This window comes from Thunnus maccoyii, chromosome 11 (genome assembly GCF_910596095.1).
Source record: "Thunnus maccoyii chromosome 11, fThuMac1.1, whole genome shotgun sequence".
Classification (NCBI taxonomy): Eukaryota; Metazoa; Chordata; class Actinopteri; order Scombriformes; family Scombridae; genus Thunnus; species Thunnus maccoyii.
In genome coordinates, this window is record NC_056543.1 from 29337350 (window position 1) to 29353692 (window position 16343).

General features: G+C 38.5%; 1 protein-coding gene across 2 annotated transcripts in view; it reads right to left on the minus strand.

Moving 5' to 3' along the window:
- The window catches only part of LOC121906845 (interleukin-1 receptor type 1-like), a 34098-nt gene that overhangs the window by 4158 nt on the left and 13597 nt on the right, over positions 1-16343 (minus strand). For both annotated transcript variants that reach the window (XM_042426009.1, XM_042426008.1), the window contains exons 2-9: positions 13681-13744; positions 12055-12301; positions 11712-11901; positions 9220-9370; positions 7566-7628; positions 4769-4895; positions 3722-3870; positions 3392-3529 (exon numbers count right to left, since the gene is read on the minus strand). In XM_042426009.1, the coding sequence (XP_042281943.1) occupies positions 3392-3529; positions 3722-3870; positions 4769-4895; positions 7566-7628; positions 9220-9370; positions 11712-11901; positions 12055-12301; positions 13681-13741 (1126 nt within the window). In that variant the 5' untranslated portion in view covers positions 13742-13744. The remainder of the gene's footprint in view (positions 1-3391; positions 3530-3721; positions 3871-4768; positions 4896-7565; positions 7629-9219; positions 9371-11711; positions 11902-12054; positions 12302-13680; positions 13745-16343) is intronic.

A 16343-nucleotide genomic window follows, 5' to 3' on the forward strand; every position in this document is an offset into this window, starting at 1 on the left:
TGTGCAAATATAAGATTATGGGGTTTTACATTGATATAACATGTAATATCCATGGGTGGGGTAGAGTCCATGTCAGTGGGGGTCCTAGGCCTTGTTGATGAGGCCAGCTGCAGATGGAAAAAACTGTTCTTGTGGCGTGAGGTTTTGGTCTTGACAGACCTCAACCTCTTGCGGCAGGGGAGTTTTTCAAAAAGATTATGTCCAGGGTGGGAGGGGTTGGGCATGATCTTTCCTGCTTACCTCAGGGTCCTGGAGACATGCAGGTCCTGGAGGGATGGCAGAATGCCGCTGATCACCTTTTCGGCACAGCGGATGATACTCTGCAGTCTGTCCTTGTCCCTGGCCCTTGCAGCAGCGTACCAGATGGTGATAGAGGTGAGGATGGACTCAATGATGATGGTGTAGAAGTCCACCATCACTGACTTTGGCAGGTTGAACTTCTTCAGCTGCCACAGGAAGTAATTCCTCTGCTGAGCCTTCTTGGTGAGGCTGCTGATATTCTGCTCCCACTTGAGGTCCTGGGTTGTTGGCTCTGTTGGTGAACTGCAAAGATCCAAGAGTGGGTCTGTGAAGACTTCATTACCACAGATGTCAGGGTGATGGGTCTGTAGTTGTTGAGCTCTGTGGTTTTTTGGGGACAGGGAGGATGGTGGAGGTCTTGAAGCAAGCTGGTAAATGGCATGTCTCTAGTGAGGTGTTAAAAATGTCTGTGAACGCTGGAGACAGCTGATCGCTACAGTGCTTCAGGGTGGAGGGAGGGACAAAGTCTGGTCCAGCTGCTTTGAGGGCGTTCTGTCTCTTGAACCGCCTGTTAACAACCATCTCCAGGGTGGAGAGAGTTGTCACTGTGGTAGGAAAGGAGGAGACCTCTGAGGTGGGCAGTGATGGAGAGGCCTGGGCCCCTGCTGGGGTGGGGGAGGAGGAGCTGGTGGTCTGTAGCTGGCTGATGGAGTCATGGGGGTTTGTCCCATTGTCTTTCAAATCGACAGTAAAAGTCATTAAGGTCGTTTTCCAGGCGCAAGTTATTAGTGAAGTGGACGGCTTTCGGTTTGTAGCCGTTGATCTGTCTGAGGCCCTTTCAGATAGCCAAATAGTTTTCTGAGAACTGCTGTTGAAGCTTCTCAGAGAACAGACGTTTAGCATGTCTCACCGCCTTGCTAAACTTGTATTTAGCCTCTTTAAACCGGTTCTTGTCCCCACTCCTAAACACTTCTTCCTTTTCCAACCTTGGCTTTTTAGCTGTAAACCAGGGTTTGTCTTACTTTAACTAACCCTGATGCGTGACAGTACACAGCTGTCCTCATGGAAACTGATGTATGACGTCACAGCCTCTATGTAGCTATTCACCCAGACTGTTGGTAGCAGTCCTGAAAACAACCCAGTCAGTACAGTCCACATATGTTTGGAGATCCTCCGTAGCTTCACTGGTCCACTTTTTGGATGTGCTCACAATAGGTTTATAGAGTTTTAATTTCTGCCTGAATGCAGGAATCAGGTGGACTATGGTGTGGACAAAGTGGCCCAATGCAGTGCAGGGGATGGTGTGATAGGAACTGCTGATTGTAGTGCAACAGTGATCTAAATTGTTCTCTTCTCTGGACAAACTCATGGGGTGAGTAGAAGGGTTTACAGTTGATGAAAAAGTGTCCAGAACAGAAGAACAGTGCTGCAGAGTCACTGTCACATCTTTACACCAGCCACTGTTAGTATAAAAACAAATACATCCACCGTTCATTTTGCCAGAGAGCTCTGTATTGCGATCTGCTCTGAACAGCTGGAAACCTGCCAGCAACAGCACAGAGTCTGGTATCGATCTACACAGCTATAGGCGCCTGAACAAGTGGAGCAAGTGGAGTAAATGCATCCCCATTATTCAATTAGGGGGTGCAAAGTTATGGTTTTGCTACCCCACATTTTGTCTTTCTAAAACTGAACTTATAACACAGTCAGTGCTATCAGGTGATTATATTTAAGTAGCTTATATCAATGATCATTTTACTATTTTCAGCAACTGACAAAAAGAGGTAATAAAAAAAGAACACATTTTTGGACCCTTTGAGTTGGTTCTGATCGATCGGAGCAGACTGTGCAGTGAGAGACAGACAGACAGAGCGGAGCTTTTCCTCACAGCGTTAAAGTGCCTGAATTAACAAACAGTCAAATGTCCAGCGGTTATTTAGACTTATTTAGACTTCTACAGAATACTTTCCTTTAGTTTAAGTTTCAGTCGGACTTTGGATGAAATTATTTTTAAATATCAGGATGCGTCACTCCATGTAATGATCTCTCCTTTCATCCAGCTGCTCTGCGTTGTGTTTTCATTATTATGATTTTTCTCCCATTTTCTCATACAGGCTAAATGAAAGGTACAAGTTTACTCTAAGGGGGGTTTCACAATAAGGTTTCAACTAAAATGGCCCTTTCAAGTCCTGAGGAGCAAAAGTCACCTTCTGAGTTGTGCATCAAAGTAGTCCTTGATATGAGATAATGTAAGTTAAAATTACCTGATTTTGAAGTTATGATATATTTTTGTATAACATTACAACTACATCAGCAAGTGGTGCTAATAGCTCCCACTAGAATCTGTGTGTATAATAAACAGGTGGGATTGGAATTAGATAGTTGTTGTGAGTCCATATTATTTGTGCTTAATTGCCATTGTTAGACTTTGAAGATGCTTTGTGAGTACTGAGACCAGCAACCCTCAGCTTTAACATTGTTTAACCAGGTTTAATTATACAAATCATATGGTGATGTGTTGTGAGACTATTTCATTTATGAGTTGATTGTCCTTGTTTGGCCTTGAACATGGCCTGGTAGCCTGCAACCTACTACCATTTAAGGCTACAAAATGTTTTTATAAATATAATGTCAAATATGAAATACACACACTCTCTAAGTTTGCTCCCCCATTTTAAAACATAACGAGGCACCCATGCACACAGCGAGTTTTCGTGAAGCACGGAACATTTCTCTCTACAACAAATTTATACAGAGCACCATCAAAGGAGTAGTTCAGCATTTTGGGAAATTCACTTATTTGCTTTCTTACCAAGAGCCACACATGTGCTGTGTTAAGACTGTGTGAAGTATGGCGTTGGAGCCCTGAGGCAATTGTCTTAGCATGGCATAAAGATTGGAAGCAGGGTGAAACAGCTAGCCGAGCTCTGTCCAAAGTACATAGCTTGTTTGTCTAATCTGTATACAAACAGACATGTAAAAACAGCCGGTGGTGGTTTTTGGGGAAGTTCAAACGGTGAAATAGGTAGAAAACATAAACCTTTTTTTTCGATTTATTCGGTATGGACTTAAAATAACTGCAATGCTATCCTTTGACCTTTAAATCCTCAAAAAAAACCAATAAAATTTTAAACAACATTTTCTTCTTTACCTTTATTGTGATGGCTTAGTGGGAGGTAGGGTCTGAAGAGGAGAGCAAGGTCGATGGCGAAGCACTTGACCATGATGGCCACGAACACACACAAGAAGAATGCACACATCCCTCCAATGACCAGTGGAATTATTGTCTCTGGAAGACAAATAATGAAAATGTATATGTGTATGGTATCACTTCAGGATTAGGCTGGAGATAGTGTACTTTTTTCTTATTGTTAAGAAATTTGATAAAAAGACTAAAACCAACAATGGATTGATCCCACTAGGTATTAGCCATGTAGCCAAAGCCTGATATAGTCTTACCCATGAGTGTTCTGTCACTAACCTCTTTGCTTAAGAGTTAAAATGTCAGACACCTCCTCATAATAGCCATCGCCAATGCATTTAAACTCATCCTGGAAATCTTTAGCAGACACTCTTTCAATGGTCAGGATTGCAGTGGAGATGGTTTTCTTTGAACGCTCTTCGTCAACTCTTAACAAGGACACAGAGTTTAGTTCATTAACAAAAAGAGATCAATGTCATCATTATCTTTGATTACAGATAATGAAATGATAAACTGGATCAGTGAAGCAAGACATGAAAATGTATCAAATTGGAAGTGAAATTTGAAAATATTCAGTTGGCCACAGTAACAGGGAAAGTTCTGAAAGTGGAACGTTTCTCTGAGCTCACTGAATATCTGATTTTAAGAGGCAGGCCTACAAGCATGATTTGTGACATCACAACCAGGATGGAAGCCAGTCGAGGTCCAGTATGCAACTTACACAAATGTGATTTGGAAACTTGAAGCCTCCAGTGCACAAACACTGGGAATTAACTTTACAGTGAAGTAAGAGACATCATGTGTGCAGCAGTTAAACTTTTGAGATGAATTATATTTGCATATTCATAGATTGTGGAATTTTGGAGGGAGAAGGAGTAGATGCCATAATAAGGATTTTAATGTGGTAATTATACTTTTTTTCTGGAAAAACCATATCACACACATTATTGTTCCAAACAGAGTATGTTTGTATGTCTTAATAAATGTGTGGAGGGGATCTTTAAGTTTAGACCGAAATGTCTCAACAACTATTGGATGGGTTGCCATGAAATTCGGTACAGATTAGAGGTGTTCAGCACCTGTACAAACAAATCTTTAACACCGAATCTTCCAACTGAACTGACTTTACTGAATCAGCATTGTCACTGACCAAATCAGTAGCTTTTAGCATTGGAATGAATTTACACCTTTAGTTAAGACTTTCATGACATTTGTTTAAGCTTTATAGTGACACAATTTCTACCGCCTTTTGCATTTCACACATATACACACTGGTATATACTGTATTTGAGTTTTGAATACTGTGCTGCTTTTGATTATGCTTACGTGTTGATGGTTTGATTGTACCCATCTGCCTTGTTGAAAGGGATTCCGTTAACATTCCAGCTAGCCTTACAGTTTTTTCGCACATTAAAGCCACAGATAACTGAGCAGCTCAGCTTGGTCTCAGAGCCTGGCACAGAAACAAGAACAAGACAGATTTTACTGGAGATATCTGACACGCAGTCACATGGAGGTAAAAATCATTCAGACACAGCAACCTCTGCTCATTTATTTGAGTGGCTTTGTAGACATGGCAGTGGCAAGTGGCAAATGATGAGAATGTAATAAAATAAAATGGATTTAAAAGCTATAACAATATTAATAATAATAAAATAAAGGGAGATAAAAACTAGATTAAAAAACTAGATAAAATAGATTAAAAAGACAAAACGAGATAAAAATGATAAAAATGTAATAAAATAAAATTTGAAATTAAAAAAAATTAAAATAGATTAAAAAGACAAAACAAGATAAAACAAAGACAAATAAAATCAATAAGATGGACAAAAATATATAATAATCTCAAAGCTGGGGTGCAGGACTGTCTCCTCCTTCTGGCAGTGAGAGTAAAGGGGGGCGCTCGGCTGTGATTGCCTGAGTACAAAGACGTTACAAGGATGAGGGGAGAACTTTTCTCTTTGTTTGATGACGATAAAAGTAAAGTTAGACTCTGTTGGCTTCCCAACTCATTAAAAAAAAGACAAGATAAAGAGAGAGAGAGAGAGCTGAGAGCACCAGCGAGCGAGAGAGACAGCAGCTGTGGTTGAGCAAACTAGAGAATGAATGAAGAGAGGAAGTGCTGGTAATGAGGAAGCCAATGAATCAGATCAATAAATTGTTATTTTCTGATTGTTTCACTGAGTTTATATTCTAGAGCACAAACATGCTCACACACCTCTGCTCAACCCTGCAGCCTGATTTGGTCTGAATACGGCCTGACACAGGCATGCAGTTATCATGCGCACCCCGAATGGCAGGCACACAGAGAGGGCTGGTAAAAAGGTCGGTCCACTGGCCCAAAAATGTATTTTTTGACAGACCACTGGGATGTGTCCCAGTATGCCGAGGGTCTGTACACACTGGCTGTAACCTACTGTTAGGGCTATTGAGATGAGATTTAAAAACTCACTGTGAAACACAGAGAGATTTATCTGGTGGTGATAGGCTTTATCAGCTTTGTGTGAACTTGTTTGGCAAGGGCTTGAATGTAACAGAACATTCATTTATATGTAAAAGTTCCACACGACAGGTTTAAGAAAAATAATCAAATAAGAGATCAAATAAATAAAATTTTCACAACATGAATACAATAAAATAAGTGAATAAAATAAAATTAAAATGTATAGAAATCATTCTTAAACAAAAGCCAGGCTGAAGAGGGATTTTTTTTGCTGTCAGATACTCAGGCAGACTGTTCCAGCTGCTTGGAGCATAAAGGCTAAAAGCTGCCTCACCAAAGGTTTTAGTCCTGCACTTTGGATCAATTAAAAGAGACTTGCCAGAGGACCTGAGGGGCCATACTAGTTCATACACAGTAAGCATGTGAGACATATAGGCTGGTGCAAGACCATGAAGTGCTTTAAAAACAAGTACAACAATTTAAAAATCAATACGGAAACTGACAAGTGACCAATGTAAGGACTTTAAAATAGGTCTGATGTGTTCTATTCTTCTGCTCGTGGTCAGCACTCGGGCCGCAGAGTTCTGAATCAGCTATAGCTGATTTATAACTTTTTTGGGTAAACCAGATAGGAGAGATTTATAGTAGTTCAGCCTGCTCAATATAAAAGCGTGCAATAGTCTCTCTGTGTCACTCAGAGAGAGAAGTGGTCACACTTAAGCAATGTGTTTGAGGTTATAAAAAGTAGATGTCTTGACAAACCCCACACTGAGCTTAAAGTTTAATTTTGAGACAGAGACCACACCAAGGTTTCTTGCTTGTTGTCTCTGGTAAGTTCTAAGGAATTTAATTTTGTGGTCAGTTTCTCTCGCTGAGCTTTTGAACCTATGGCTAAAATTGGCAGTGCCTTGCTTGAGAAGAGTAGCTACATCTGTGCAGGGCTCGCTGTGGATGTTTTTTAAATTAGTTTATTCATTTGTATGCATCTTCAAGAAGTGAATGTACACGTAAGGAAAATGTTTTACAGTGACCAGACTCCTACATGAGGTAAATCAGACATTTTTGTCTAAAGTAATTTAGCAGTTTTTTGCAATTTTGTACAGATATTCATGGTCCCCTGAGGAGGAATACAAATTACTTTATTCCAAAAGATGGTTCTTACTAACTTTGGTGATCCCCTGACTTTTTATCTGACACCACGAAGAGGTTTACATGTAAGGTTTTGAGTGAAATGTCTCAATATCATTTGAAAGGATTGGATGTAATGTGGAACACACATTCATGTTCCCTTGAGGATGTCATAACCCCTGAATTGTCCTTGAGATGGACTCTGCTTGTTCTGACTATGGCTCCAGGAAAGTACCTTTCTAACTTTCTGATTATTAAGTTTGTTAACTTTTAACAGAGCCTTACTGGTATTACACCAGTACTGATAATATTTATTTGAATCAATGAAAATACAGTTCTAACATTAGGCCTACATTGATCAAAACAATTTCACAGCTATCTCACCCAACAAGAATATACCGAATAGCAACATTAATATACCATCAATAATACATGATTTAACCGCACAAATAAATGTACAGGTACTGTAAGGGATTCAGTCGATATAGGGATTGTTGTATTTGCAGTGTTATGACAGCACTTTGGTGTTATTAGGTGAAGCATTTATCTTACCTTCATCAGCATACTGCTCCTTGTTTAACAAGATTAACGGTGTTTGATAGTGAACAAGAGGCTCTGTGGGCAAGCAAACATAAAACACAAAATAAAACTCCTTTCTGTTCTTTTGTATAGGACACTTGCAAATGATCTCATTCCAGTGTTATAACTCGAATCAATAATCTTTACCGGGTACACACAAAAATAGTGTCAACTCTTTTTTCTCTAACCCAAGGTTGTCCTCACACAGTGTACAAAATATTTCAAATTACTTTCTATTTTAAATATTCATAGTTATAACATTTTACCAGCTGTTACTTGTGAAATGCAATGACTGTTTCATGTAGAGTGCTGTTCCAACACTAGGGTTTACTTGTTGCTAATCTTGACAGAGTGCAACAACACAGTCACAGTGAAATTTGTGCTAATAAAGCCATGCAAAAAATCACTTTATTGTCAGTCTAAATATTGGAGGTGTTCAGTGTGTAAAAGGGCAAATCATGAATACCGTATCTGTATCAGTAGCTTTTAGCATTAGATTTCCATTAAATACAGTATTTTATTTTGACAACATGAAAGAAGAAGACTGATCCTGTCAATGTGGTGGAATTATTAATGATTATAAATAATGAAATCACTGCTGCTGTGCCACATTCATAGACTTTCACTTAGTGAAATATAAAAACATCCGATGTGACTGTACCGTAAATTGTGTTTGCAACTGTAGTGTGAGTGTGTACAGTACATTTAAATGTATAATACAATAAGTCAGATGGACAATATTAAAGTTCAGCAATTTAATTACTGGTAAATCTAATTTTTGGTGGTGGTAAGTCGGAATCATTCTTAGCAAACTATATTGACTGTAGCTCAGTGTAGTAGAATCAATACTTGAAACATATAGACAGGGGTTAGTCACTATGCATAAATGTACCACCTATGATATGTTGGAAATTTTGTTTTGAACATATTTTTTAAAAATATCATGGACAAAAAAAGTCTCTTTAATTTCCAGGTTAGTCATGAAGCTTTGATCACCACTAACATTTTTAGACCTACAATGGCGCTAAAGTGCACTAATCTGAGAAGGTAGACAGTTGCAGATATTCCTGCTAACCATGTCTTTGGGTACACTGGGTTCTCTATCAACAATTTAGCCTATTTTGGAAAATGAGAAAATTCAACATCACTAAAGCTAAATGTGTGGCTAAGTGGAAATGTCAAAGGTTCTGAGGAATACACATAGAAAAGGTCCTATTTTGAACAATCAGATACTACTTTCCCTGTTATTTTGTTGAAGACTGTGTAGAGCTATATGTAACTCAGCTATTAACTAATAGCTGGATGAATGTGTTGTTTCTTGATATAATTTCCAAAAAATATGTCAGATCTGCCACATATCTGTATTTATGAGGTTTCATTACTAAAGTTGCCATTTCAAAAAGAACCACATTGCCTTGTTTTGCAAATATAAGTCTTCTTATTCTGGATATAATTACTAAATGCTTACCTCTTACATGAGGTTGTAGTATTTTGAATGATCCATCAAGAATCAGTTGATTTTTGCCTCTGTCATCATTTAACAGGTAAGTTGACTAACAGCTAATCTCTTGTACTCCTTTTGACTCCTATTACTCCAACTAAAGGCTTATAAAAAGTGCTCTCTCACCCATAACTATTAACTTCCTGGAGCCTGAGGAGTTGTACACCATGTGATTGTGTTTCCAGGTACAAATGCAAGTGTAGATGCCCTCATGATCTTTGCTGGCATTAAACCTCCACAGGTCAGCTTCATGTTCACCTTCAAGAATACTGAAGTCCTGAAGCCGGTGCAGCAGGGGCCACAGTCATGAGGAGGAGAAAGATAATATGCAAATGTTCAGTGATACTTTAATTTACAACAAATTGATATGCAACTTTTATTTCCTCAGAAGTTCCTAGAAAGGGCTACGTAATCTGCTACTACAGTACTACAATTGGTACACTCAGGTTTTGTAGGAGAGAAGAGAGAAATGATGTAGGAGTTCCACAGAAAAAAAAACAACAGCACAGTTGAGTGGAGATATTATTTCCACCTAAATTTCCTGGGAATAACTGTAAAATTCTTACAGCTAGAAAACCAACAAAGATCTGTTTGGTAACCTAACTGGATATTCATTTCGTATTGGAAAACATATTTCTTATATTTATTATACTGTACATTTACCTGTTATTGACAGCAGACAGACAAACTATACTTTTGCACGTTCAGCTGACCTGTTGACCACTTAATAACACGCTCTACGGTGCTACAACAGTTACCAACAGACTCCCTTGTCTTACTGTACATTGGTACCTTTGTTAGTGAAGGCCAAAAATATACTATATTACTACTGTTGCACACAACACCAGGACTGTTACCAGAACTTTCCTGAACTGTTACAAATACTGGGTTCCCATTGATTAGATATAATTCTTTTTAACAGATATCAGTTATCAGTTTACCAAAATATAAAGTTTGATTATTTTGATCTTGAAATGCATCATAACTATTCATGGCTGTTCACAGCAGTCACATTCAAGTCAAGTTACATTTATTTATATAGCACATTTAAAAACAATGCAAGTTGACCAAAGCCCTGTACAGAACAAAATCAGGCAATAAAAACAGAATGAAAGACTAAAAACAAAACAACCACATAACATATAGCACAAATCAACAACATAGTTGAGGCATAGAGTAAGAATCCATTTCAAGAGGATCCAAATGCTAAAGAATAAAAGTTTTGAGCCTGGAATTGAAGGGATCAATGGAGGGTGCAGATCTGATAGAGAGGGGGATGGTGTTCAACAGTCTAGGGGCTGCAAGAGCAAAGGCGCAGTCCCCCCTGAGCTTAAGATTTGTTCACAGGACAGCCAGGAGCCCCAGGTTAGATGACCTTGGAGTCCTGGAGGTGGAATAAGGGGTTAAAATGTCACAAATATAGGAGGGGGCCTGCCCATTTAGGGCTTTAAAAACAAATAGTAGAGCCTTGAAATTGATCCTGAACTGCACTGGAAGCCAGTGGAGAGAGACCAGAATAGGGCTAATATGGTCTCTCTTCCAGGCACCTGTCAGGAGCCGGCTGCGGCGTTCTGGACCAATAACAGGTGGGATAGGGACCACTGACTAATCCCTGTGTATAGGGATTGCAGTAGTCTAAACAGGAGGAAAGGCATGGTTGACTTTTTCAAAGTCTTGGAATGAGAGGAAAGATTTGATTTTAGCAATAGTGCGGAGCTGAAATAAGCTAGCTTTTACTACTACATTGACCTGCTTGTCAAATTTTAAGGTGGTCAAATATCACCCTGATGTTTTTAACATGGGGATTGACGATTTGGTGGAGTCAGAGGGGCCAAATAGGACAACTTCAGTCTTGCTCTCATTTAGCTGCAGGAAGTTTCTTGCCATCCAACAGTTGATGTCCTCAAGGCAATTCATAAGACTGAAAAGGTTGCACTGGTCGTTTGGTTTCAGGGAGAGATACAATTGTGTGTCATCTGCATAGCAGTGGAAGGAAATGTTGTACTTTTGGATGATTTGACCGAGGGGAAGCATGTAAATAGAAAACAGAATGAGACCTAGGATGGATCCTTGTGGGATACTGCAGGAAAGACTGGCTGGGGGAGAGGAAAAATCGCCTATGTTGACAGAAGAGTTTCTATTGCTGAGAGGTAGGCAGGGCGAATAACACCAACCCTATACTGGAGATGGTTGATTAAAATGTTAAAATTAAAATTAAAATGAGTAGATTCAGGGTGGTACAGTAGCCGGAGTCAACGGAAAGGAGCAGGTCATTAGATACTTTCAGCAAGGTAGGTTCTGTGTTATGGTGGGTCCTAAAACCAGACTGGAATTTTCCAAGATGTTATTTTGGTGTAAATACAGCAGAAATTGATATAGCATAAACTTTTCAAGAACTTTCGATAAGAATGGGAGTTTAGAGATTAGTTTATAGTTACTAGACAGGGTAGTGGGTTGCGTTTTAACAAGAGGGGCTTGACCACTTTGTGCTTGAAGGAGTTTGGAACAGTACCAGTTGCCAGGGAGCTGTTGACTATGGAGAGGATGCTGGTGTGAAAGTGAGTTTTAGTGCATTAAACAGAGTTAAAGTGTGTTCAAGTGAGTTAAAGTGCCCATACCTTGTACCAGGTGAATGTTCCATTCATAGTTTTACACACTTTCCTGAGAGGATCTGGACATCTGACCATTTTGTTCTGGTCAGAGTTATCAGTTTCTCCATAGAGTAATTTTTCATTCATCCTATAGCTTGCATTGAAGACGTCAACTTTCAAAGGATATTTGTGACAATCTCCTGTTGGAGTTTTATACCTAGAAGAGAAGCAACATGTCTCTGTCATTCACATCAGGGGCCATATCAACAAAGTATCTCTGTGAAAAGAATGATCTCACTTTAATGAAAGAAAATAAATAAAATTAATCTCTTAAGTTTCCACAATGTTTGATAGAAACAAGTATTATTACCGGCCAATGTAAACACCAGAGTCCTCAGTGGAGAGGTTTAAGAAAAAGAGCGCAGCACTGTGGCGATGTATCCTCTTTTTCTCATCAGAGGAGATGTACTCCATCTGGGAGCTATTTTTGTACCACATGAATGCTTCATCAGAGAGGTTCCTCCCTTGCGGCTTCAAAGGGTCATAATGAAATGATTCACCTTCAAGGAGGTTAAATGATTTCAAGCTCCGGTCCTTACATGCGGGCTCTGCTCTAGCTGAAAATGAGAGATGATGATGAAAGTGAAAAGCATAATATTATTACTTCCTAGATGTGTTACTTGCACAGCCAGATATTGAAGAGGACCATACTATTACAGTCTTTGTTTGAAACTTTGTATCTGCAATACTTAAAAGAAGGCGGTGAAATTTATGGTGATGATGATGGTGGTAAAAATATATTTTTAATTCACCCCTGCATCTGTTCATAGATCATAAGATAGAGTCAAAATACAGTAGATGAGGGAGCACTTCTGCAGCACAGATTATTATCGTTATCATATTATTATAAGCATTATTTGACCAGGTAAGATCCCATTGACATTCCAAACCTCATTTAAAAGAGGGTGATGATAAAAAAACATTTAATAATGGTTTACATGCTACTTATAATAGGGGGTTATTAAGTGTTTATACACATGCACAAATCCTTTACAATTATTTATAAATGTGTTAAAAATGACAGGAATTATGTAATTATATATAACTATGTTCTACTGTAACCCCCTGAACAGGGGGAGTTAAAATAAAGTGTTACCTAAAAGGGTGACCTGGCAGACATGAAACAGGCAGGAAAAACATTTAGTACTATTGTATTAAGTATGTATAGAAGGATAAAGATAAGGATATTATAGAATAAAATATAAAAAAAGTCAACATATTCCATAAAAAGACTTAAAGCCACAATGTGTTCATCCATCTCTGAATAGGCTACTTTATGACTTCCCTGCCCCATCTGAGGAAATTTTCAGCTGGAGGTTAATACACATTTAGTGTTCTAATGAGTATTTCCAGCAGCAGGACAGTGTGTGTTGGATTGAGTCTAAATAAACTACAGTTTGTGTGTTCATGGTAATGAAGGAACATATCACCCAGTGTAATGGTCTGACTCACTGATGTGTTTTTAATAGTTTTTTGACAACAGTGAAGCTCTATGGGACGGAGGAATAAGATACACAGACAATGTTTGTTAATTGTTTATACATCCATTGAAGGGTTTGGTCTTATTGTGAGATGTGTTCTTTAAGTCCTTACTGTTTGCTGTAAGAGTATTAATAGTCCTGTTACTATGCAATATAAGTACAATTTACTTCATAAAACCCTAATACAGATACATGAAGTCATAGTTCATATTCAGACCCTGCATCCTCTAAATACAATCACTCTTCCATTTATGTGTACAGTATATGCATGCAACTATCCTCAGTTAATATAGTCTACTGCAGTAGCTACTGTATCATTTAAGACACTTTCCACCATAAGTGCAGCTTCAGTACTTTGAGTGTACTGTATATGCTGGGTTGATTCAACGGAGTCGACTTCTTACATGGTTACAGCTGCATAAACAGATCCATTATATCCAATACGTGTACACTACCTGAATATTCAGATGCAGATATCACCATTAGGATGAAGAAGAGAAGTTGGGAAGAATCCATTTGCTGAGAGAAACAGAATACATTCAATGTTAAATTATACTGTTAAATAACACGTGTCAGTCTTGCAAGAACCTTCAGTCTTAAGGTTACTTCCTGAAACTCCCTAGCAGAAGGAACCCACTTCTGCAGAATGATATGATCACAACAGTTTCGTAATCATTCTATGAGGAAATTCTTTATTAGAAGCACACAGCAGATGTTAGAGGGCTCAATCATGTTAGAAGGGAAATCACATGTTAGAGGACTGTGAGGATGTGAGATTTCCCTGATAACGTGGTAGTTCTATTTGTATACTTTGTTTTTGTATACTTGTGATATGGATGCCAGTGACATAATTGACTGCACTTGAGGCTTAATATCATAGTTAGAATATGCACCTAGAAAAAGACAAGAACAGACAATTTCTAGTCTGCATTTGCATTCTTAGTTAACCAACTGTATCATTATCCGAGTATTGTAAAAGATTAAATTTTGATTCATATAAGCAGTTGATCACTGTAATCACTATAAGTGGTTTCCACTGGTACTATACTTACAGTGCATTCAGAAAGTATTCAGACCCCTTCAGTTTTTTCATATTTTGTTATGTTGCAGCTTTATGCTAAAATCATTTAAATACCTCATAAATCTACACTCAATACCCCATACTGACAACACAAAAACAGGGTTTTAGAAATGTTTGCAAATTTATTAAAAAGGAAAAACTGAAAGCCACTTTATTTATCATCACTATTAACACATAGAAACATGGAATACCATACTCCTTCATAAGGATGAATTACCATGGATATCCCATATATGAGTACAGAACTGGGAAAAACTGCATTCAACGACTATGCTCCTCATAGGTGGAATAAGCTTCAGGACTCCCTTAAACTAGATCCATTTTTATCTCTAGAACATTTTTAAGATTCTGTTGAATGATTAACGTACAATGTTCAATGTTTAATGTATTTTTTCTATGTAATTTATTTATTTATTTTATTTATTTACTTATTACAGAGAAGGAGGGTTGACTTCTCATCAAACTTGACAGGTTGAGCTTCTGAACCCAACTTTTGACCTTCCGGCCCCACCACGAAGCAATCAGAGAGCATCAGGTCATCATAAGTCCGGCTCTCCTATGCACCACGCGGCAACCTCTGGGGCTGAAAAATGAAACCAATGCAGAAGTGCCAAAAACTGCAGTTCCTTGAATGGCCACTAAAAGCTGGCTCCAAAAGCGAGTTATTCTCCATAGACCCCAATGTTAAAATGCCCAATTTTACAGCAGAAATAAACATGTTAAAGCCTGGTACAAAAAACGATTTTGGTCTCTATAGCTAATTTCCCCTTTCATGACAACTGTACAGGGGTTGAATTTTTTATAACCCACCCACTTAAATAAAGTTACGCATAATTAAGGACATGGCCGCTTTGAGTGACAGGTTGCTAGCTGCTAGGTGTTTCAGCAACCAGGCTTCTGCCTGACTCAGCTCCACCTATCTGCCCATTTTTGATTAGCTGGGAGTTAGGCGGAGTCAGGCACTGCCATGGTGACAGCCAGAGCCGCCCACTTTGAGCTTCAAAACCACTCTTCAGAGACCAGTTGGTGACATGACGGTGGCTACATCCATATTTTACAGTCTATGCTATGCACCAATCAGGGAGAAGGTGGGTGGATCTTTATCAGTCTGTGTGCAGGATAAGGTCAGGTCAGTGGCACAGGTCACCAGCTGCAGCCCTACGGGACTGATGAGAGAACAGCCCACAAGGGTGTTGATTACATGGTATGTGTGATAGGAGGTGGGATAGGATTTAAAAAAACAGAGCATATAAGAGCCTGTGTGCAGGATAAACACATGTCATCAGCTGTGGGGTCATAGAGGAGTAACAGTTTTCAAAATCCTGACAACAGTGTATTAATCAGTCTCAACATTTCATATGTAGTGAAAGACAGAGCATCTCTCAGCATGAAAGTATTTTGATTTATGCAAAAGCATGACAACTGATCAAAGTAATTTTAAAAAAGAGCGCGGTAGCTACAGATATCATGGTGGTGTGAATGCTTGAGTAACATCTGTCAAATGAATATGTTCTACTAGGAAGAAATTAGCAGCAATTGCAGCAGCAGTTTCACAAGCATACAGTATCTGCACAGGGCAGAGTTATCTTATCTTATTTTCAACACAGCAAGTTCCTCAACACACAGTTAAACTCTACTCTATTCATTAAAAAAAACAATTTCTCATAAAGACAGCTTTGTAATACACCTTCGAAGAGTCATAATTTAAGTATTAAATGAGTACATTTTTTACTATCTTCAATAAAACAAATGGTCTTTTTTTAATAAAAAAAGGGTCCAGCATTGCTTCATTGGGTATGAATTGTAGGCTCATCCATGGTCCTGCACATCCACTATCCTAACACAGAAATGTTTTGCTATCCCGGAGCTCAGACACTCCACATTAATTCAGTGCTCCATTAGGGGTGTGCCTGAATACACATATGTTATTCGGCACAAAGCACAAATAGTGTTTTTTTTTTGTTTGTTTGTTTTTTTTTTTTACAAATATTTGTTTCATACAAATATTTTAAAAATTATTTGTTTTCGAGAAGAAAA